This window comes from Erythrolamprus reginae, chromosome 11, assembly GCF_031021105.1.
Source record: "Erythrolamprus reginae isolate rEryReg1 chromosome 11, rEryReg1.hap1, whole genome shotgun sequence".
Lineage (NCBI taxonomy): Eukaryota > Metazoa > Chordata > Lepidosauria > Squamata > Dipsadidae > Erythrolamprus > Erythrolamprus reginae.
The window spans coordinates 27,874,090-27,898,253 of record NC_091960.1 but is presented as its reverse complement, the minus strand read 5'-3'; the positions used below and the strand labels follow the sequence as shown (position 1 = coordinate 27,898,253).

At 44.0% G+C, this 24,164-nt stretch overlaps 1 protein-coding gene across 5 annotated transcripts in view; it reads left to right on the top strand.

Annotated features, from left to right (window-relative positions):
- COL8A2 (collagen type VIII alpha 2 chain) overlaps window positions 1-24,164 on the top strand; it is a 284,052-nt gene that overhangs the window by 229,913 nt on the left and 29,975 nt on the right. For 4 of the 5 annotated variants that reach the window (XM_070764716.1, XM_070764714.1, XM_070764717.1 and 1 more), the window contains one exon: window positions 21,748-21,935. In XM_070764716.1, coding sequence (XP_070620817.1) covers window positions 21,776-21,935 — 160 coding nt within the window. In that variant the 5' untranslated portion in view covers window positions 21,748-21,775. Of the gene's footprint in view, window positions 1-3,010; window positions 3,206-21,747; window positions 21,936-24,164 lie in introns of those variants that run through there. The other variant, XR_011560347.1, reaches the window with a different exon arrangement.

Below are 24,164 nucleotides of genomic sequence, written 5' to 3'. Positions count from 1 at the left end.
ATTATTTATTATTTATTATTTTGTGACTGGCTTAAAGATGGCCAACCTGACACCACTCACATAAAGAGTTTGGGTTAGTGTTAGGGTGCCTGGCCTCTCCTCACCTCAAAGAGATACAATTTCCCTCTCTATTTACTATTATTGAACATCCAATATATACTCCTTAATTCTATGTATATATGCCATATGTGTACATACATATTACACACAGGCAATCAAAAATATACATTATCTACTATATAAATTTTATGTCTATGTACACACACACACACACACACACACACACACACACACAACTCTTCTAAAATTATGCACATCCAACCTCATTTACTGCTATAGGAAAAACATACCCAGAGCCCAGAAGGGAAAAAAAGAAAAAAAATCAAAATTTTTCTACCGGTTCTGCATATCTGACCGTACCCGCAGGAGCCCATCACTGCCCTTAAGCTAACAAAAGGCCTTTGCTTTGTCTAATTTCTCCTGCTCTTATCTAGGACAGTGAAAAAATGGCCAAATGGGCAAACTGGGAGTTTGGAAAAAATGGACTTCTGGTTTGTCCGTTGTGCTGTTTTTTGCATTCTGGGGCTCCAGGAAGCTTCCCTGAAGCCTCCAGAGAGCCAAACGGCCTTTTCCATGACTGAAAATCAGCTGGTCAGCGCATGCATGTACACTGGAGTTGACATAGAGCAATGCCTCACATGCCTTCAGAGATGGCTCTGCATGCTATCTGTGGCACATGTGCCACAGGTTTGCCATCACTGCCCTAAAGAGCTTACAGGCGGTCAACAAAATGATTGAATTCCTGATTGGAGAGTGAATCAGTGAATTGCATTTAATATGAATGCTATTGGATGAACAGTTGAACGTGAATGCCTGTGGAATTAAATTAAGTTTCTACTAGTTTAATTCAGTACTCTGCAGGGCAGTCTCGGTCTCCTTTCAGAAGCTGGACTTGGAAAAACAATATGTTTACAACTGGAGAATTTTATCCAAGATAAAGGCTTGGCTAAATATGAATCTGCAATGCCTTATTTATTCCACCAGCTGTTGCCACAATTATTGAAGGATCTTTCTGTACCCATGAGGACTAGAAGCTTGCTCCTTCCTTTAATTAAACAAAAAAACACGATGGAACATAGTGACTTTCTTTCTGTGCCTAGTATCCCATTTTGGCTTTTCTGCACTGCTGTACAGTATTCAGCTCTTTGACTGGGATTAAAAAGTTTACAACTACTTTTTGTGTAGCAGCAAAGAAAATCAAGTGTTCAGAGATTAGACACTTCATTCATAGATTTCCAACTGCTGTTCCTTGCTCCAGTCTGGTGAATGGTTCTTGCTGGCACGCAAAGCAAGTGAAAGAAACTCATTTCAGGATGAGACAGAAAAACCATGAATCTGGCACAGTTCATATGGCGAAAGGTGAAGTGTGTGGTTAAATGCTGCCCCCATTTGCTTATAGGGAACCTCAGGAAAGGAATAAATTGACCCCTTTGCCTTGGGATGGTTCCCGTGGTTGTTTTAGAGGGAATATGTAAGTGGGTGTGTACGTCACACTTTGGCAAAAAGACAATGAGAGTGTTCAGGCTAAGCTCAGGAGTTTCGGAAAGAAAAGTGGAAGACTGAACTTGAGGGAACAGGCATTTCAAAAGGCAGGAAGGTGAGTCAAAGAACGGGTCTCCTCTGCATTGTTTAGGAAGTTGTGTTTCTTTGTGCCTTGATATAGAGGAAGGCAAAAATAGAAACCACACTTTCTTGTCCAAGCTATTTTTCCAGAAAGGGGGTGGGAATCTGAAGTGATCATGGAATTTCCTTCAATTTCCTTGTCCATTGAGATCCATCAGGAGGATTAGTGTTATAATTCCAGGGAGCTTGAGTTGTGTAAATATCCGGTATGCCTGAGGGTAGAAGCCAGGGAAAGAGACTCGGTGCTGTCAGAAGAGGAGGGGAATTCCACTTTTTATTTTTATGTATTTATTTATTTTTGTCAAGTAGGTATTGGTAGTGTACAAGAAATAACACTGTTTATATACATGAGATGGGTATTAATAGGAGAGAAACATTAGGACAGGGATGGTGCACTTATGCATGCTCCTTACTGACCTCTAAGGAATCAGGTGAGGTCAACAGTGGACAGTCTAAGGGTAAAGTTTTGGGGGGTTGGTGATGAAACAACAGAGTGTAGTAGTTAGTTCCATACATTAACCACTTGGTTGCTGAAGTCGTATTTTCTGCAGCCGAGTTTGGAGCAGTTTACTTTTGAGTTTCTATCTGTTGTGTGCTCGTGAATTGTTGTGGTTGAAGCTGAAGTATTTGTTGACAAGAAGGATGATTTCATAGGTTGTGTTGAAGGCAATGTAGTTCTAAACTTTCTAAGCCTAGGATTTCAAGTCTGGTAAGTAGGGTGTTCTGTTGCAAGTAGAGTAGTAACTTGCAGAATAAAAACTATACAGTATTTGAGGAAATGCAAAATCTTGGACTTGTAAACCTTCATTGCACAGCTATCGGAAAATCGTGCTTGCTAGGAAAAGGTCATCTGAGTTGAACTGACCCTGGATCAAATGAGAGGTTGAAGGTTAGGAACTCCAGACTCCAAAAGATGTTGGAAGTAGCTCTGAGAGCCAGATCAAATCTTATTTCCAGAAACCTTCCAGAATACAGGAGGCAATTGCTAACTCCCTGGGGAGTAAAGTAATTGAACACATTTGCAATCGATGGACATAGAAGTTGTATAAAATCAATTTCTGGTTTTGTCCTATTGATGTTTGTTTTTATTTATTAGATTTGTATGCCACCCCTCTCCGTAGACTCAGGGTGGAGTGTGTGTGTGTGTATTGTGTATGTGTGTGTATTGATTGATGTTGTGTGGAGGACAATAAAGTAAAATACTTCATCCAGCTGTCTTTTATTGAAGTCCTGCAAGATCCATGGAAATGGATGAAGCCTTAATAACATGTCTGCCTTTTCTTGTGGTCATTCAAGTCCTTTGTATAATAGCCTCTTTTAATTACAGGAAATTTTATGGGAGCTTCAGATCTGGTCATTGCTTATAACTCTGCTCCGTTTCTCCTTCTTCTTCATCCACCCTCCGTCATTAAGGAGGATCACATCATTAAATTGCTAATCCCTGTTTGGAAGAACTGCAGGAATTCAGTCTCTGAAGAGCAATTTTTGTCAGCACCAATTTACTGGGATTGGCAGAGGAAAGGTAAAATGCAAAAGGCTTTTGGCTTCTTTGCTGGAAAACATAATTTCTCCTTTCTTGGTGGCCAGCGTATGGATATTAAATAGCTCTTAGTTAGCTCTTAGTTCTTAGCTTGACTCACTTCTTGCAGAAACAGATATATTTGATTGTTTTACTTTTAGCCATTAGGAGAGAGATGGACATAGCTGTCTTAAGATATAACTTGGGAGTATTGGGGGTGTCCCTAAAGAACATTCTCTGGTTAGTCTTCCTGGGACAAAATGCTCTGAGATGTTGTTTCTCAACCAGGGGTGGAATCCAGCAGATCCTGATAAGTTCTGGAGAAACGGTAGCAAAAATTTTGAGTAGTTCAGAGAACTGGCAAATACCACCCCTGGCTGGTCCCAGAGTGGGATGGGAATGGAGATTTTGCAATATCCTTCCCCCAGGAGTGGGAAGAAATGGAGATTTTGCAGTATTCTTCCCCTGGAATGGGGAGGAAATGGAGATTTTGCAATATCCTTTCCCTGGAGTGGGGAGGGAATTAGGATTTTGCAGTATCCTTCCCCTGGAGTGGGGAGAAAATGTGGATTTTGCAGTGTTTTTTCCCTGGCGTGGGGTGGGAATGGAGATTTTGCAGTATCCTTCCCCTGGAGTGGGGAGGGAATGGGGATTTTGCAGTATCCTTCCCCTGGAATGGGGAGGAAATGGAGATTTTACAATATCCTTCCCCTGGAGTGGGGAGGGAATGGGGATTTTGCAGTATCCTTCCCCTGGAGTGGGGAGGGAATGGGGATTTTGCAGTATCCTTCCCCTGGCGTGGGGAGGGAATGGGGATTTTGCAGTATCCTTCCCCTGGAATGGGGAGGAAATGGAGATTTTACAATATCCTTCCCCTGGAGTGGGGAGGGAATGGGGATTTTGCAGTATCCTTCCCCTGGAGTGGGGAGGGAATGGGGATTTTGCAGTATCCTTCCCCTGGCGTGGGGAGGGAATGGAGATTTTGCAGTATCCTTCCCCTGGAGTGGGGAGGATATTGGGATTTTGCAGTATCCTTCCCCTGGAGTGGAGAGTAAATGTGGATTTTGCAGTATCCTTCCCCTGGCGTGGGGAGGGAATGGAGATTTTGCAGTATCCTTCCCCTGGAATGGGGAGGAAATGGAGAATTTGCAGTATCCTTCCCCTGGAGTGGAGAGTAAATGTGGATTTTGCAGTATCCTTCCCCTGGCGTGGGGAGGATATGGGGATTTTGCAGTATCCTTCCCCTGGAATGGGGAGGAAATGGAGATTTTACAATATCCTTCCCATGGAGTGGGGAGGATATGGGGATTTTGCAGTATCCTTCCCCTGGAGTGAGGAGTAAATGTGGATTTTGCAGTGTCTTTTCCCTGGAGTGGGGAGGGAATGGGGATTTTGCAGTATCCTTCCCCTGGAATGGGGAGGAAATGGAGATTTTACAATATCCTTCCCCTGGAGTGGGGAGGAAATGGAGATTTTACAATATCCTTCCCCTGGAGTGGGGAGGATATGGGGATTTTGCAGTATCCTTCACCAGGAGTGGGGAGTAAATGTGGATTTTGCAGTGTCTTTTCCCTGGAGTGGGGAGGGAATGGGGATTTTGCAGTATCCTTTCCCCTGGAGTGGGGAGGGAATGGGGATTTTGCAGTATCCTTCCCCTGGAGTGGGGAGGGAATGGAGATTTTGCAGTATCCTTCCCCTGGAATGGGGAGGAAATGGAGATTTTACAATATCCTTCCCCTGGAGTGGGGAGGATATGGGGATTTTGCAGTATCCTTCCCCTGGAGTGGGGAGTAAATGTGGATTTTGCAGTGTCTTTTTCCTGGAGTGGGGAGGGAATGGAGATTTTGCAGTATCCTTCCCCTGGAGTGGGGAGGGAATGGGGATTTTGCAGTATCCTTCCCCTGGAGTGGGGAGGGAATGGGGATTTTGCAGTATCCTTCCCCTGGGGTGGGGAGGGAATGGGGATTTTGCAGTATCCTTCCCCTGGAGTGGGGAGTAAATGTGGATTTTGCAGTGTCTTTTCCCTGAAGTGGGGAGGGAATGGGGATTTTGCAGTATCCTTCCCCTGGAGTGGGGAGGGAATGGGGATTTTGCAGTATCCTTCCCCTGGAGTGGGGAGGGAATGGGGATTTTGCAGTATCCTTCCCCTGGGGTGGGGAGGGAATGGGGATTTTGCAGTATCCTTCCCCTGGAGTGGGGAGGGAATGGAGATTTTGCAGTATCCTTCCCCTGGAGTGGAGAGTAAATGTGGATTTTGCAGTATCCTTCCCCTGGAGTGGGGAGGGAATGGGGATTTTGCAGTATCCTTCCCCTGGAATGGGGAGGAAATGGAGATTTTACAATATCCTTCCCCTGGAGTGGGGAGGGAATGGGGATTTTGCAGTATCCTTCCCCTGGAGTGGGGAGGGAATGGGGATTTTGCAGTATCCTTCCCCTGGCGTGGGGAGGGAATGGGGATTTTGCAGTATCCTTCCCCTGGAATGGGGAGGAAATGGAGATTTTACAATATCCTTCCCCTGGAGTGGAGAGTAAATGTGGATTTTGCAGTATCCTTCCCCTGGAGTGGGGAGGGAATGGAGATTTTACAATATCCTTCCCCTGGAGTGGAGAGTAAATGTGGATTTTGCAGTATCCTTCCCCTGGAATGGGGAGGAAATGGAGATTTTACAATATCCTTCCCCTGGAGTGGGGAGGGAATGGGAATTTTGCAGTATCCTTCCCCTGGAGTGGGGAGGGAATGGGGATTTTGCAGTATCCTTCCCCTGGCGTGGGGAGGGAATGGGGATTTTGCAGTATCCTTCCCCTGGAATGGGGAGGAAATGGAGATTTTACAATATCCTTCCCCTGGAGTGGGGAGGGAATGGGGATTTTGCAGTATCCTTCCCCTGGAGTGGGGAGGGAATGGGGATTTTGCAGTATCCTTCCCCTGGCGTGGGGAGGGAATGGAGATTTTGCAGTATCCTTCCCCTGGAGTGGGGAGGATATTGGGATTTTGCAGTATCCTTCCCCTGGAGTGGAGAGTAAATGTGGATTTTGCAGTATCCTTCCCCTGGCGTGGGGAGGGAATGGAGATTTTGCAGTATCCTTCCCCTGGAATGGGGAGGAAATGGAGATTTTACAATATCCTTCCCATGGAGTGGGGAGGATATGGGGATTTTGCAGTATCCTTCCCCTGGAGTGGGGAGTAAATGTGGATTTTGCAGTGTCTTTTCCCTGGAGTGGGGAGGGAATGGGGATTTTGCAGTATCCTTCCCCTGGAATGGGGAGGAAATGGAGATTTTACAATATCCTTCCCCTGGGGTGGGGAGGGAATGGGGATTTTGCAGTATCCTTCCCCTGGCGTGGGGAGGGAATGGAGATTTTGCAGTATCCTTCCCCTACCATACCTACCAAGCCACACTATCCCCACTAAGCCACAGCCACAGAACCAGTAGTAAAAATAATTACATTTCACTACTGTTCTTAACCTTGGCAACTTTAACCTACACGGACTCCAAGTCCCAGAATTCACCATCCGACTCCCAATTCTGGGTGTTGGAAGTCCATATACAGTATATTAATGTTGCCTAGGTTGAGAAACAGAACTCTAGGGGTCTTTTTGTAAGGTTCTTTATGCCAGTACAGACTGGAAGGACAAATCCTACCAAAAACTGAGGTTTATTTTGTTTGTATGGTTTTTCTTTTTTCTTTTTCCTTTCCTTTTTATTTTCTTTCTTTTTTCTTGGCTCAGCAACAGTTGATTTCAAAGGGGTGCAGTGGTTCAGTTGCTTAGGATGCAAGACATGATCTCAGCTCCTGAGGTCCAAGTCCCAGCTCCACATGACAGTGTGAGCTCCTGTCACCCACCTTTTATCTACCAAACAGTTTGAAAGTATGTTCTATGCAAGTAGATAGATAGGTACCACTTTGGTGAGGAGACGAACTGGTGCTCTGTGCAAGCAGCTAGAACAAGGGAGCTGGGAACAATGGTGATGTGAAAGACACACAAATACAGAAATTTTACACGGGAATCAAAATTTGGACATGTATGAATGCAACAGCTGTACATTGAGCTGCCCTGGTTAATAAGCCTGTTGCGGAATACAGCCGATTAGTGCCTTTGTGTTATTTATCCTTCCCATTGGGGTGTCAGTTGCTTTGTGCGTCTTTTCTCTGATTTGGGGCAGCTTGGTGTTGCAAGGTAGTAAATTGGCTGCAATCTTTTAGCCTCTTAAATCTTCATTGTTGCAAGGAAATGTTGCCAAGAAGTTTGACCCTTGGTCAATGTTTTTCACTCTTTAACTTTCCACGTCTCCCTTTGTGTTCCAGCTTTGTCTTTCTGGAGAATAGTTTTATTGTTATTTTACGGCTGGGGAGGCCCTGCATTTCTGTATTAAATTTTATTTTACGCTTTAACTTTACAAGGGGAGCGAAGGAGAGCCGTGGTATAATTACGTACATTTAATGACTGAAGATAAACCACTTTAAAGCCAGCACAGAGCCAAGAGAGCAATTCCCCAAAGTCATGTAAATTTCAGTTTCAACTAGTAAAACAGGCTTATTTGGTGTTTGTCTTGTTACATGAGCCCTGGGGAAGGGAGCTATTTCATCTTGCTCATCTTAAAAAGGAACAAAAGTAAACACAATATTGTTTATTGGAGGATAGTAAAGACATCATAGCTGACTAATGCAGATTTCTATTAGGCAGGAAATCCTAGGAATCGGCACCTGAATGAGTCAAACCTATGGAATCACTGCTACAAGAGATCATAAGGACTATAAACTTATCTGGCTTTTAAAAAGAGGATTAAATCACTTCATTGCAGCATGGCAGACAGTTCTATCCTTGAAGGTCGTGTTTAGTGGCTAAATGCATATCAAGGAAATGAGTCCATCCAGACAGCTGCCAGTGACTGTTGGGAGAAACGATTGATAAACATGTGAATCATGGCTACATTTTTTTGCAACATTTTTCAGATACAAACTGCATAAGTGGCAGCAGATGTGATTTAATGAATGGTATACAATTCCTCAAGTATACTTTTTAAAAAAGTTTAAGAACATAGTTTTATTAATAGTGATGGGCGAACCCGACGGTGTTCGGGTTCGGCAAGTGCGGCCGAATTTTACACAAAATTCGGCTGAACCTGAACTGAACCCAAATGAGGAATCCCTCCCACAAAGAGATTCCGGGGGTGGAGCTTTGACGTCACCAGCAGGTTGCTAAGGACGCCAAGGTGATCACTTCCTGGATTCCATGGAATATTGTTTATTCCATGGAATAATGTTTATTTTTACGTGAAAGGACCGCCCTTTACTTGCAGCGCTGCTGCGGTGTCCTTTTTCATAAAAATAACAATGTTTATTTTTACATGAAGACCTCCCTTTGAAGGAGCTGGGGAATCCCTCCCACGAAGAGATTCCGGGGGTGGAGCTTTGACATCACCGGCAGGATGCTAAGGACGCCAAGGTGATCACTTCCTGGATTCCATGGAATCCAGGAAGTGATCACCTTGGCATCCTTAGCAACCCGCTGGTGATGTCAAAGCTCCGAATGCTGAACATGACCCCGAACTTTGCCCGAAGTTTGGAAAAATTTCGGGTTTGTGTTCGGCATACCAAACACCGCAAAATTCGGTACAGACCCGAATTGTGCGAGTTCAGTTCGCCCATCACTATTTATTAATAGAAAGGAAAGAATGTTCAAAATAATGAGAATACAAACAATTCATTTAGCGATTGTTTGAAGTGACAATGGCACTGAGAAAAAGACTTATGACCAATTTTCACACTTATGACAGTTGAGAAACCTTGCCTTTTATTCAGCAGCAGCAACAACAACAACAATAATAATAATAATAATTATTATTATTAATAATAATAATAATAATATATATATTTATATATATTTAAAAATCCTACAGTCTCTGTGTTGCATCCTCTTTGGGCCCCTCTTTGTTGAAGCCTGTATGTAACCTTGGAGCTGATTGAACCAAATAAAGCGACCAAAGAAATGAGGCCGTGGGATCCGGGTTTCTGTGATGCTTAATGAACTCTGAGCTCTTATTCTTGTACCCTTTCTCCTCCATCCTTGGTTATCTATCTCCATGACCAAAAGAGAGTTTGTTTTGCTGTTAGCAGCTGCGGTTGCCCTCTCTTCCTTTCCTAAATTGGGGTAGGTTGACACCGCACACAGTCGCCCACATAGAAGAGAGAGAATAGATGGCTAAAGCCCTTGTTTCTAATCCAAGCTACTCGGGAAGTCAGCCTATGAAAGTCAGGGCTTATTTATTCGGAATCAATCGAAGAGGATTTATTGGGGGTCCGGGATACGTCGCCAGACTGCCAGGGTTCAAGATGGACCGCGTCGTCTTTCCATCACATCCTTTTATGAACTTCCACAGAGCTAAGGCTTGGCGTCCCAGAGACCGAGTCGGTTGCCAGATTCCCATCTGACCCTTTGCCAGGTTGCCTTGGCGTTGATGTATTTGGCTGGCTCCGGTTCCCCCCATTTCCGCAGTTGGGAAAGCGCTCCCCCAGAAGGAAGTGGCCCAGCAGGCAAAGCCCGGTAGCCCCAGGAAAGAGATCCAGAAAAACCCTGTGACTGCCATGCAGATTTCCATGATAATTTCAGCATGTTCGGGTTTGGCAAGGCAAACTAAACAGCATCCTGGCTGGGGAATTCTGGGAGTCGAAATTCCATCAATCTTATCAAGTTGCCAAGCTTGGAGACCCCCTGCCTTATAAAATAACACTTCTGTTATTATACCGTATGAAAGAACATTTATGTCATTACTGTATCCCACCATGATGCAAAAAGGATGTTGAGACTCTAGAAAGAGTTCAGAGAAGAGCGATAAGGAGGATCAGGGGACTGGAGGCTAAAACATATGAAGAACGGTTGCAGGAACTGGGCATGGCTAGTTTGATGAAAAGAAGAACCAGGGGAGACATGATAGCAGTCTTCCAATATCTCATGGGCTGCCATAAAGAAGAGGGAGTCAGGTCATTCTCCAAAGCACCGATGACTGACAGGCATGAGCAAACCAGGAGCATTTCACCCAGGGACGGATTCTAGCTTCCAGTATGTTTCTCATGGAGCTCTGTGACCCAGGCACACATATGTGCAAGTTGGAGCAATATTTGTTTCCTGCGCATGTGCAGGAAATAAAATCTTGTGCAAGGACAAGCACAAACGTGAGATTTCAACGTTTTTTGCTGATTTTTCCGCATGCGCGGAAGCAAAAAAGACCAGCACAAAGTTCCGAAATCTCACGCTCACGTGCATCCTTTCACAAAATTTGATGTTCTATGTATGCGCAGGAAGAAAATCTCACTCTAACATGTGCACCCACCAGTCAGCTGGAACTGCACCTGCAGCTCCATTTTCGCTACCGGAATGGCGTTTTCCGTGCCCCCTCTACAGGTCCAGGTAGCAACCCAGTACTGATGTCACCCCTGCCCAATTCAATACAAATCCCAGCAATGGTGCTGCAAGGGGAAAGAATATGCAGATCTTTAAATTCTTGCAAACTCTCCTGTGCCAAGAAGGAAGAGGAACCGGATATCTACTAGAGTTGGCCAGGCTGGATTGTTTTCGAAAAGCTGCCCAGTTCTTCTATTTCATGGAGCAGCAAGATGGAATCTTTGCAATTCCCTCCTTAGGAAGGCCCTACTCAGTTTGATCTCTTATTGGACTTGGGAAAGGAATTCTTTTTTTTTTTTTTAGAAAAGGTTGTTTAAATTGTTTTTTTTTTAAATAGAGCCAAGACGTGGCTATTAAGAGATCTCAGCTGTAGAAATAGACTTTTTTTTTTTGCTACATCTGTATTGAAGAGGTACAGAGGGTGGTCAGATCAATTTTGGGAATAGCTTGAATCTACAGTTTTAATTTTTTTCAACTGGCTTCACCTGAAGAGCTCGTGATGGTGGGCTGACAGCTCACTTGTCAGGTGGCTGGATGGAGGGAGGAATAGAGGGATGTTTGCCTTAATGCCAATAGCAGAGAATACAGGTGACTCAGGAACTAGGGGGTTCCTAGTGCTCCTCTGAGATTGGTTGCTGGCTTGCAGGCATTTCAATATTTTATTATTTTATTTTATTTTATTTTATTTTATTTTATTTTATTATTTTATTATATTTTATTCATTCATTCATTCATTCATTTATTTATTTATTAGATTTGTATGCTGCCCCTCTTCGTAGACTCAGGGTGGCTCACAACAAAAATAGAACAATTCAAGACAAATCTAATAATTTAAAAACATTAAAAAAAACCATTATTAAAGCAGACACACACACAAATATACCATGCATAAATTGTATAGGCCTGGGGGGAAGGAATAATTCAATTCCCCCATGCCTGATGGCAGAGGTGGGTTTTAAGGAGTTTACGAAAGGCAAGGAGGGTGGGGGCAGTTCTAATCTCAGGGGGGAGCTGGTTCCAGAGAGTCAGGGCTGCCACAGAGAAGGCTCTTCCCCTGGGTCCCGCCAGATGACATTGTTTAGTCGACGGGACCCGGAGAAGGCCAACTCTGTGGGACCTAATCGGTTGCTGGGATTCATGCGGCAGAAGGCGGTCCTGGAGATATTCTGGTCCAATGCCATGAAGGGCTTTATAGGTCATAACCAACACTTTGAATTGTGACTGGAAACTGATTGGCAACCAATGCAGACTGCAGAGTGTTGGTGTAACATGGGCATATCTCGGGAAGCCCTTGATTGCTCTCACAGCTGCATTCTGCACGATCTGAAGTTTCCGAACACTTTTCAAAGGTAGCCCCATGTAGAGAGCATTATCCACCCACTGTATTTTTCGGAGGATAAGACGCACCTTTTTCCCCCCAAGAAAGAGGGTGAAAATGTAGCTACGCCCACATGCTCCATGTGTTGCATTTGCAGGTGGTTCAGGAAGCAGAGAGCTTCAGTTCCACATGAAGCCTAATTCCCGAAGCGTCCCGGGAAAGTGATAGGGAGCCAGCACATCAGTCCTCCTGAACCTGCCATTTCGTAAACATGCTACTGGGTTTTCCAGCAAGCCCCTGCACCCTTGCTGCTTCAGTCGGAGCCTGATTCCAGAAGCAGCACAAGGAACTGCATTTGACTTATAACTGCAATTGGGATTGAAATTTCCAACACTTAAGTGAGACATTTGAGTCAAGCCTTATTTTACAGCCTTTTTGTGTGTGCTATGGCCAGTAAGTGATGATTTGGAGTGGTATCAGGGAGACTGGATGGAGTTAAGCCTTTACTGGCCGGGTGCCCTTCCTGACACCACATGGAGTTCACAGCAGATATTTTTTTCCTTGTGCCCTTAGAGTGAAACATTTGCCACTACCTAGGATTGAACTCTCAATCTTCCGAATGGGAGGCGAGCATCTTCATCACTAGGCCACCATGCTGCTGAATGGTTGTTAAGTGAATCACTGAGGTTGATTGTAAAGAAAATCTTGCTTACCTCATTGACTTTACCTGTTGGAAGCCGACTTGGAAAAGTCAAAAAATGTGATCACATGATCCCAGGACACTGCAACTACCATAAATACATGCCAGCTGCCAAGCATTCAAATTTTAATCGTGTTATTATGAGGATGCTGCAATGGTCATAAGTATAAGTCACTTTTTTTCAGTGCCATTGTTACTTCAAATAATTACTAAAAATAATCATAACTTTAATGCTGTCTTGGGTGATTTGAGTCTTAAGTACTGATTCAAAGAAGGGAAGAAGTCTTGTTCTCAGATTTAACCTAAGATAAAGAAATGACACTATTATACTGCACATCAAGACAACTAGACACAGAACAGTTTTTTCCTAACGCCAACCCTCTGCTAAATGAATAATTCCCTCACCACTGTCAAACTATTCACCGTCTGCTTTACTATTACTATTAGTCTTCTCATAGTTCCTATCACCCCATCTCCTCCCACTTATGACTGTATCACTGTAACTTGTTGCTTGTATCCTTATGATTTATATTAATATTGATTGTTTCCTAATTGCTTATTTGAACCCTGTGACAATCATTAAGTGTTGTACCTCATGATTCTTGACGAATGTATCTTTTCTTTTATGTACACTCCGAGCATATGCATCAAAGACAAATTCCTTGTGTGTCCAATCACACTTGGCCAATGAAGAATTCTATTCTATTCAATATTCTATTCTATTCTATTCTGTATTCAGTTTTCAGTTTTCAGTTTTCAGTTTTTTCAGTTTTCAGTTTTCAGTTTTCAGTTTTCAGTTTTCAGTTTTCAGTTTTCAGTTTTCAGTTTTCAGTTTTCAGTATTCAGTATTCAGTATTCAATATTCTATTCCATTCCATTTTCATTCTATTCTAGTCTAGTCTATTTTCTTTCTATTCTATTCTCTATTCTCTATTCTTTATCCTCTATCCTCTATTCTATTATCCTATCCTATCCTCATTTAAGGACTTGCCCAACCCAGACAATGTTAAAATCGATGTTGACAATGTTATCACGATGTTGTGACGTATCGCAACTTCTGCCCCTTTCACTAAACCGGGCATGGCCAGCATCTGACCCATCCAGCCCATGTGCTGACAGTTTGACTTCCTTGTTCTACTTAACAGCCATTGCAGCATCCCCATAAAAACATGATTAAAACTTGAACGGTTGGCATCTGGCATGTAGTTATGGCAGTTGCAATGTCCTGGGGTCACGTGATCACAATTTTTGAGTTTTCCGGTCAGCTTCCAACAGGCAAAGTCAATGGGGGTAAGCCAGATTTGTAGAATGTATATCCCCTGCGATCCGTCCCTCCGGACTCAAACTGGTCTTTCCTTGTGTGCTCTTGAACCTCTCTCGTCCTGTCTCCTTTCTGTGTCTCACATTCTCTTTCCACCTCACTGCTATTTCAAGGAAAGCAGCTCAGGACATTCCAGTCCAGTTCCTGGAGAACTTTCTCCCTTCCCTCCCAAGCGGGAAAGGGCCAAAGTTTTTTAATTTTTTTATTAATGGCGATTGCGGTTCAATTAATCCACAGCACTTTTTGGTGTTCTGTGTCATTAAACCCGTCAGAAAATAATCTCTCCTTTCGCTTCACACAGACCCTTGTTTGAAGGCTTGCTTCGGGAAATGTTGTTTGAGGGGGAAACCAATGTTTATGGAAAGCCTTTTTAATTTTACACAAGTGGGCCCTCCAGCACGTCTTAGGAAGCATCGTAAACCATCAAGATTTCTCATAAGCACTTGACCAAACAAACTTCCATTGACATTTCAAGAAGCACCACATTGGAAAAGTTACTGCCCCTGGCAGGACTCCAAGCCAGAGAATTGTGCCTCTGACATATCCATTTTTTAAGCCGCCAAACGCAACGGGGGATTTTTTTCACACCCTTCCTTTGAGCCAAAAGTTTTCAAAAGGCAGCAGAGTGAGCTCCGAGTTTTGGAAGGGAAGACGTTTTTCAAGAGCCAGATCTCAAAGAAATCTTCCGAAGCTGAGGAAAAACAGAGTCAGAGAGAAACGATGGCATCCTTGGTTTAGCACCTCTTACCTTTCCTGGACAACTTTCATTCTTCGATCGAGGTGGGCATCTGCATACATAGGAACATAAGAAGAGCCATGCTGAATCAGGCCAAAGCCCATCGAGTCCAGCATTCTGTGTCACACAGTGGCCCACCAATTGTCCATGGGGATCTTGAGCAGAAAGAGAAGGCAAAACCCTCCCTTTCCTTTGACCCCCAATAAATGGTACCCAAGGGAATCCTGCCTGCCTCCACCAACATAGAGGTGACACATGGACAACCTTTTTAATAACCACTGATACACTTGGCATCCATGAATCTGTCTAATCCTGCCTTGAAGCCATCAAGGCTGACAGCTGTCACGACCTCTTCTTGAAGGGAATTCCATAAATCCACGACCCTCTGGGTGAAGAAATATTTCCCTTGATTTGTCCTCACTTTCTTACCTATGAGCTTTAGGGAGTGCCCCCTCGTCCTAGTATTGTGTGATAGAGAAAATAATTTTTCTCTATCCAACTTTTCTATCCCACATTTCCTTGATCATAATTGTTACCCTTTTTTGCACCTTTCCCAGTTCCATTATATCCTTCTTGAGGTGCAGTGACCAGAACTGTACACAGTATTCCAAGTGTGGTCTCACCATCAATTTGTACAGAGGCAATACAACACTTACTGACTTATTTTCAAGAGCCAGATCTCAAAGAAATCTTCCGAAGCTGAGGAAAAACAGAGTCAGAGAGAAACGATGGCATCCTTGGTTTAGCATCTCTTACCTCTCCTGGACAACTTTCACTCTCCGATCGAGGTGGGCATCTGCATTGAGGATGTGTTTTGGAGACAAGGCTTTCAGGAGGTCCTCTGATTGTCGGGAGCTCCAGAAGGATCTCTCGAAATCAAGTTAGTGGGTAACAAAGTGGCAAATGCATTTTAACCTAAACAAGTGCAAAGTTATGCATATATCGGGGAAAAGAACCCCAATTATACCTACCAATTGATGGGATCTTGGGATTTTGGTGGACAGCTCAATGAAGATGTCAACCCAGTTTGCAGCAGCAGTAAAAAAAAGCAAATTCCATGCTTGGCATGATTAGGAAGGGAATTGAAAATAAGTCAGTAAGTGTTGCATTGCCTCTGTACAAATCGATGGTGAGACCACACTTGGAGTACTGTGTACAGTTCTGGTCACCTCACCGCAAGAAGGATATGATGGAACTGGGAAAGGTGCAAAAAAGGGCAACAAAAATGATCAAGGAAATGTGGGATAGAAAAGTTGGATAGAGAAAAATTCTTTTCTCTATCACACAATACTAGGAGGAGGGGGCACTCCCTAAAGCTCATAGTTAAAAAGGTGAGGGAAATATTTCTTCACCCAGAGGGTCGTTAGTTTATGGAATTCCCTTCCATAAGAGGTCGTGACAGCTGTCAGCCTTGATGGCTTCAAGGCAGGATTAGACAGATTCATGGATGCCAAGTGTATTGGTGGTTATTGAAATGGATGTCCATGTGCCACCTCTATGTTGGCTGAGGCAGGCAGGGTTCCCTTGGGTACCATTTATTGGGGGTCAAAGGAAAGGGAGGGTTTTGCCTTCTCTTTCTGCTCAAGATCCCCATGGACAATTGGTGGGCCACTGTGTGACACAGAATGCTGGACTCGATGGGCTTTGGCCTGATTCAGCATGGCTCTTCTTATGTTCCTATGTTCTTATGTCCTTGCTACAGCCACATTTAATACAAATTCAAAATTACCAATTAAAGAGAATCTCTAGTGAAGGGGTGGAGGGCAGAAAACACCCTACACCCATTTGCACTACTCAGGTGATCAGAGGGGGATTCTACCTTCCCTTCCCCACCGGTTCACATTGTGATGGAAGTGCACACATCCCTTCCCGGAATTGACCCTCTGCGCATGCTTAAAACTTAAAAAAAAAACCCCAAGATGGCAGCACTACAGCCTTGGGAGAGAACCTGGCTCAGGGACGTGGTAGGCCTGGGTGGCTGCCAGTTCCAGTGACCCTGAGGACGCAGAAAAACCTCCCGATGACCTCAAGCAGTAATAGGTTGCTAGCCGGTATGCGCCATACTGCGTTCCGGTAGCGAAAATGGAGCTGCATGTGCAGCTCTGGTTGTCCGGTGTGCACACGCACATGGCCATGTGAGATTTGGCTTTTGTGCATGCGCAGGAAGCAAAATCTCTCAAGTGGACATGAGCAGAAGAGAGATTTGGGGCATTTTTACGTCACAAAATTGCCATAATCTCACATGGCCGTGTCCTCCCGTGAGATTTTGCTTGCTGCACATGCGCAGAAACCAAATCTCGCATGTGCCTGCTGGACACACGCATGCCCCTGCCAATCACTCGGAGCCATGCGTAGTGGTGGTAAGTAGGAACCCACGCCTGACCGCGTATTGGCGGTAAGTAGGAACCCACGCCTGACCACAAGGCCTCTCTGGAAGGAAGCAAATAACCAGCTGTCTGCAAGGAATAGAAATCCATCCTTTCCCCACCATCCAGTTAGATCTGAAGCAGCTTCTTGGATGAGAAGTGAAACATCTTCGCAGAAAAACCAGAAAGTCCAGTTGCCACTTGAACAAAGCACCTTCGGGACAACCGTGAACCTACATAGACTGAGAATCTCCCTAGACTAGTGATGGCGAACCTATGGAACAGGTGCCACAGGTGTCATGTGGAGCCATATCTGTTGGCACATGAACCGTTGCCCTAGCTCAGCTCCAACGTGTATGTGTGTGCCAGCCAGCTGATTTTTGGCTCACACACAGAGACTCTGGGAGGGCGTTTTTGGCTTCCAGAGAGCCTTCAGGAGGATTTTTACCCTCCCGTGGCTCCAGAGAAGCCTTTGGACCCTGGGGCGGGCGAAACACGAGCCTACTGGGCCCACCAGAAGTTGGGAAACAGTCTGTTTCTGGCCTCCAGAGGGCTTCTGGGAGGGAGGGGAAGCTGTTTTTGCCCACCCCAGGCATTGAATTATGCATGTGCGATAGTGCGCGCGCACACTCTTTCATCACCTGAGGGGGAAAAGGTTCTCCATCACTTCCCTAGACAATAAGGAGGAATATTTGTAGCTCGATTATTGATGCTCTGTGAGCTTGGCTGGTTTTCTTGCAGACCTTTCACTGATGATGTTGTCATCTAGTTTGGGTAATCAGTAGCGGGTTCCTACCTCTACGGTCGACTGGTAGCAAAAATTGAGCTGTATGCGCAGCTCCACATCTCCGGTGTCTGTGCATGAATCTGAGCGAGATTTTTCTTCTGCCCTTGCACAGGGAGCAAAAACTCACGAGGGGACACACACACATATGAGATTTTGGAGATATTTTTTGCTTCTGCGCATGCACAGAACTAAAGAAATCGGTTAAATCTCTGGCGCATGCACCTCCCCTCACAAGATTTTGTTTCCTGCACATGTGCAGAAGCAAAATCTCACTTGGACATGTGCACGCGCATGCTGGAGCTGTGCACGCAGCACACCGGTGGCGGGAGCAGCAAATGCCCATGTTACACCAACACTCCACAGTCGGCATTGGTTGCCGATCAGTTTCCGGTCACAATTCAAAGTGTTGGTCATCACCTATAAAGCCCTTCATGGCACCAGACCAGGGTATCTACGAGACCGCCTTCTGCCGCACGAATCCCAGTGACCAGTTAGGTCCCACAGAGTGGGCCTTCTCCGGGTCCCGTCAACAAAACAATGTCATTTGGGAAGAGCCTTCTTTGTGGCGGCCCCGGCCCTCTGGAACCAACTCCCCCCTGAGATTAGAATTGCCCCCACCCTCCTCGCCTTTCGTAAGCTCCTTAAAACCCACCTCTGCCGTCAGGCATGGGGGAACTGAGATATTCCCTTCCCCCTAGGCCTTTACAATTCATGCATGGTATGTTTGTCTGTATGGATGTTTGGTTTTACAATAAGGGTTTTTAGTTGTTTTAGTATTGGATTTACATGCTGTTTTTTATTACTGTTGTTAGCCGCCCCGAGTCTACGGAGAGGGGCGGCATACAAATCCAATAAATAAATAAATAAAATAAACCCCCGGCTGTGGGTAATGAAACATCTGCAACAAAACAACCCAGCTTAGAGAGCACCACGGATCCCTGATTTCAGAGTTGCTTTTACAAGCTTCCTTTCTTGCCACATCTTCGCGTTTCTCTGTGCACTCAAGGCGCATCCCAAACGCTCGCAGCCTTGCCCAAACAGGTGCTCCCCAGATGTTCTTGGCTCTCGTTCCTATAATCATCCGAGTGGGTGTGCCAGGGATATGTTGATTGAGATATAATGGGAGTTACGGTCCATTGCAACTGGAGGGGAGGGAGGGAGAGACGTTTGCTGAAATTGTGAGCTTCTATTCATCCTTTGAGTGCCTTCTGCAAAGGGAGGCCAGGGACGGGCGGGTCCTCGAAGCTTCAGAAGATACATAAAAAGAGAAGCTGGTTGGGCAGGAGAGGGCAGATGCCCGTTTTGAATCTGTTTCCTTGTTTGCCCTCTTGATGGGAGTGATCCGATGATTGGTATGAAATGAGAAAAGCAACCCAGGAGTTCTCAGAACCTTCAGAAGTTTCTTCTAAGCCTTTCTTCCCCCCCTTTGGATCAGATAATTTCTCTTCCTTGTTGAAATTTCAAGAAGAAAAGTTGGGAAGTTGGATATTTCCACGTGCTTGCAGCATTTCCACGAGTGCTGATGAGTTTCATAAGGGCTTATGGTCACTCATGCCTTAGTTACCCCTTCCTTGGACAACTGCAATGGGATTTACATGGAGCTGCCATTGAAGAGCATCTGGGAGCCACAGCCGGTTCAAAATACAGCAGGAGGTACTGCCTCCCAATAGTATTCCAAGTGCAATTGAAGGTGCTGGTTGAGATCTTTAATTTTTATTTATTTATTCATTTGTCCAATACATAAATACATAGGAAGGAAATAGACATGTGATAATATAAAAGAGGGTGAAGGTGAACTTAGAGGAGAGAATATATGAAAGGAAGAGAATATATAAGATAGGTGAAAGAAAGGAAAGACAATTGGACAGGGGACGAAAGGCACACCAGTGCATTTATGTACGCCCCTTACTGGCCTCTTAGGAACCTGGAGAGGTCAATCGTGGAGAGTCTAAGGGAGAAATGTTGGGGGTTAGGGGTTGACACAATTGAGTCCGGTAGTGAGTTCAAAGCTTCGATAACTCAATTGTTGAAATCATATTTTTTACAGTCAAGTTGGGTGCGGTTCGTATTAAGTTTGAATCTGTTGTGTGCTCTTGTGTTATTGCGGTTGAAGCTGAAGTAGTCATTGACTGTTAAGACGTTGCAGCATATGATCTTGTGGGCAATGCTCAGATCGTGTTTTAGGCGCCGTAGTTCTAGGCTTTCTAGGCCCAGGATTGTTAGTCTATTTTCGTAGGATATTCTGTTTCGAGTGGAGGAGTGAAGGGCTCTTCTGGTGAAATATCTTTGGACATTTTCAAGGGTGTTGATGTCTGAGATGTGGTATGGGTTCCAGAAAGATAAGCAGTAGTCTAGGATAGGTCTGGCAAAAGTTTTGTAGGCTCTTGTGAGTAGGGTGAGGTTGCCTGAGCAGAAGCTGCGTAGGATCAGGTTGACAACTCTAGAGGCTTTTTGGGCGATATTGTTGCAGTGGGCTTTAGCACTTAGGTCATTCGATATTAGTATTCCAAGGTCCTTTACAGAATGTGGGTTGGCAGTGAGAGATTGTTTATTCAGTTCGTATGTGCGGTTAGGATTCTTTTTGCCAATGTGGAGGATAGAGCATTTGTTGGTTGATATTTGAAGTTGCCAGGTGTTAGACCAGTCTGAGACAAAATCCAGGTCTTTTTGGAGAGTAAGTGTGTTATCAGTGGTGTTAAAAAGTTTCACATTGTCAGCAAAAAGAACACAGTTGTCCTACATGGAATGAGATGGGATTATTCATGGGATTACCGATCTTCAGTGGCTTCTATCCTAGCAGAGGAGTCATCCTTGGAGGACTATCTTCTCTATCATGGTGCCAGCCTTATGGAACAATTTCCCTGGCCCTGATCCTATTGACGTTCAGGAAAACAGCCTGACTTTTCCTCCAAGCACTGGAACCAGGAGGTTGACCAATCTGGCATGAGATAGTGGGGGATAAGCAGAAATTTTATAGAGGCATCAGCCTTGTTTATTGGTTTAAATCAAGGGTCTCCAAACATGGAAACTTTAAGACTTGTGGACTTCAATTCCCAGAATTCCCCAGCCAGCACAGGCTGGTTAGGGAATTCTGGGAGTTGAAGTCCATAAGTCTTAAAGTTTCTGAGTTTGGAGACCCCCTGGTTTAAGTGGTCTTTTTGGTATATGTTTTTTTATGTTGTTCCTTCTGGTAAATGGGATGGATGGATGGATCCCATAAAGTCATTATAGGGGTAGAAGGAACCTTTCAAGTTTCTCATCCAAACTTCTCTTTAGACTTTTCCACTAGTTCTCCCACTGCTTTAGCTCGTGAAATTAAGATATTTCTTCTTATGAATTTGGGTCTCCTTCTGCAAAGCTTCCACTCATTGATGGCAAGATAATTGACTGTAGTCCAGCCCTAATTTTGAAAGTATGTCCAGAAAGCAAGGAAAAAGTTGAGTTAGTAGAGATTATGCATGTTGTTGGAGATTGGGTATTCATGGCTTCTCGTGGTAGGTATATTGGTACAACATTCATGGCATGTTCTCAAAAACCCCAAATCCTTGTTACACCATAGACAATTACCTGCCTGGAGGATTAATCTGGTAAATTGAAAGCTGTGATCTATGATGAGGAAACACCAGGATGGGGTACCAAAGCCAAGCTTTGCTCTAGAACAAGGGGTAGGCAAAGTTGGCTCTTCTATGACTTGTGGACTTCAACTTCCAGAATTCCTGAGCCAATTATGTTAGTTTGAGAATTCTGGGAGTTGAAGTCCACATGTCATAGAAGAGCAAACATTGCCCATCCCAACTCTAGAAACTGCTACCATTTCCCCACAAACCTCTCCCCACTTTCATTCTGGATCATGCACCTTCAAGAATAGTTTAGAGGTTCCTTCAAATGACTTTGCCCTCCTTTTTTTTTCAGATTACAGGGAGGCTCTTAGCAAGGCACCATGTTCTATGAGGTGGCTCTGTGGCTGTTGGTAGGCCTCCGAATCTCTGCAACAGCTGGAGGTGGCCCCGGAGGAGGTTATGCACAGATGAAATACATGCAGCCGGTGGTGAAAGGGCCCCTCGGCCCCCCGTTTCGAGAAGGAAAAGGCCAGTATGTAGGTAAGTGTCACCCACGGGTGCGTTGGGGGGCCAAATCTGAAAGAGGACAAAAGAGTTTGCTTTGGAAATAAATTCAGCCTATCATCTTAACCTTGTTTACATTGGCATTGTGGTTTGAGATATCTTTTATGGCTTTTGCGTTTCTCGTTTGAGTCTCTGGGTTACAGTAAACTGCTCTGAAAAGCTTGCCAGAGGCTGATCAAATTGCCTTAGATATAATTAATGACATCTAAAGATGTCTGTCTGGTTTCCCCCCAGCAAAATAAAGGGAAGATAAAATAATATCTTTATCTCGCCTCTGCTGTCTGGATTCCCACAATCCCTTCCCTTTTACAATGGGAACCAACATTAACTAAGAGACGGTTTGGGGCCCAATTGGGAAATATCAAAGCACAGGAAGAATGTTTAAAATTTATTTTATTTATTTATTTGTCAAACATATACAAGATAGTAGGTATTGGTATAAACATGAATATTAGCAAAGTAGTTACAGATAAATTAGGCAATAGGACAGGGATTTATTTATTTATTGTATTTATTTATTTATTGTATTTATTTATTTATTGTATTTATATGCCGCTCATTCCAAAACGGACTCAGAGCGGCTGGTAGGATGGTAGGCACAACGGCGCACTTAAGATTAATAGTAATAGTAATGCAGACTTAGTGAATAGTTTTACAGTGTTGAGGGAATTATTTGTTTATCAGAGTGATGGTGTTCAGGAAAAATTTGTTCTTGTGTTTAGTTGTCTTGGTATGCAGTTTTGAGGGTAGGAGTTGAAATAATTTATGTCCAGGATGCGAGGGATTTGTGAATATTTTCACAGCCCTCTTTTTGACTAAAGAGAAATATGTTAAACTTGGATATGCAAGAAAACCACAGAATATGCTAAACTTGATTAGTGTTAGCCCTCACTTGGCTTTTCATTAGGACCATTAGGTGTTGTGCAAATAGGCCATTTGCAAATAATCACTAGCGGTGATTATCCAGGAATGACAAGACCCTGGTTTGAAGTTTCCAAGGGTGATTACCTTGTTCTCCCCTGACTGTTGCCAGGGAAAGAAAAAAAAGTCTGGGGCATAAATTTATTTATTTATTTACTTTTAATTTATTTTGTCCAATAAAAATTGAAAGTTAAAGAGAATAAAACATGTAGTAGTAAATATCAGGGAAAGGATAGAAGAAAAGATATGAGAATAGGATACGTCAATGAAGAATAGAGGAAAATATATAAATGGAAATTATTTATTCATTCATTCATTCATTCATTCATTTATTTATTTATTGGATTTGTATGCCGCCCCTCTCCGCGGACTCGGACTCGAGAAGACAAAGGCCTTCTTTGTGGCTGCAATAAGCCAAACAAAAGAAACTAGGGGGTTTCAACCTTGGCAACTCTAAGCCTGGCAGAATCCTCCACCCAGCTTTGAGGGAAATTCTGAGAGGGCCCTAGCGTTAAGAGCAGCCATTTTGATTTACCTCATCCTTCCTTTTCTGAAGCAACCTGGTCTGATTTCCACTCCAGCTGGGTGGGGAATTCTGGGAGTTGAAGTCTGCCAGGCTTAAAGTTGCCGAGGTTGGAGAACCCCTGCTCTAAACAAGTAGAGAACATTGTTAATTGTGTAGAACGTGGCTGCATGTTTTAAAAGAACAGGGAGGGCTTAGAAGGCATTGTGGTGCTCAAAAAGATCCCCACCCAGTTTGGATAATTCCCAGGCTCTAGTCACCTTTTAAATAACAAGAAAATAAAATATTAAACTTAAAATATACAGTAGCTTACCCTCTAATGTGCAAGTGGAGAGTTGGTTACCTCACAAAGGAGCTGCATTTGAGTATTAAAATGCTCCACTCTGGAGCACAGGGACAAGTCTCAACGGTTCTGCAATCGGATTTTACAGGTTAAACATAGTAAGATCATACCATCCAAGCACTATGCTTCTTTCATTCAATCAATCACGGCTTACAGATTTGGCCAGTAAATTCTATGGTGGCTATTCACAGCTTGCACAGGAAAATTTTGACTGGCCCACCTACTATGTTTTCTGGAATTTAGCCATTTCCCTAACCGCCACCCCTTTGATAATGAAAAATTCATCTAAAATGATACGGTCAAGGTTGACCATCGGATCTAACATCTGGTGGACCTTCAAGATGGAAAGACCAAAGTTTGTCCTCCCCCATGCTGATCTTTTTCACCGTTTCTGCCTTCAAAGATCTTTGCAGAAGCG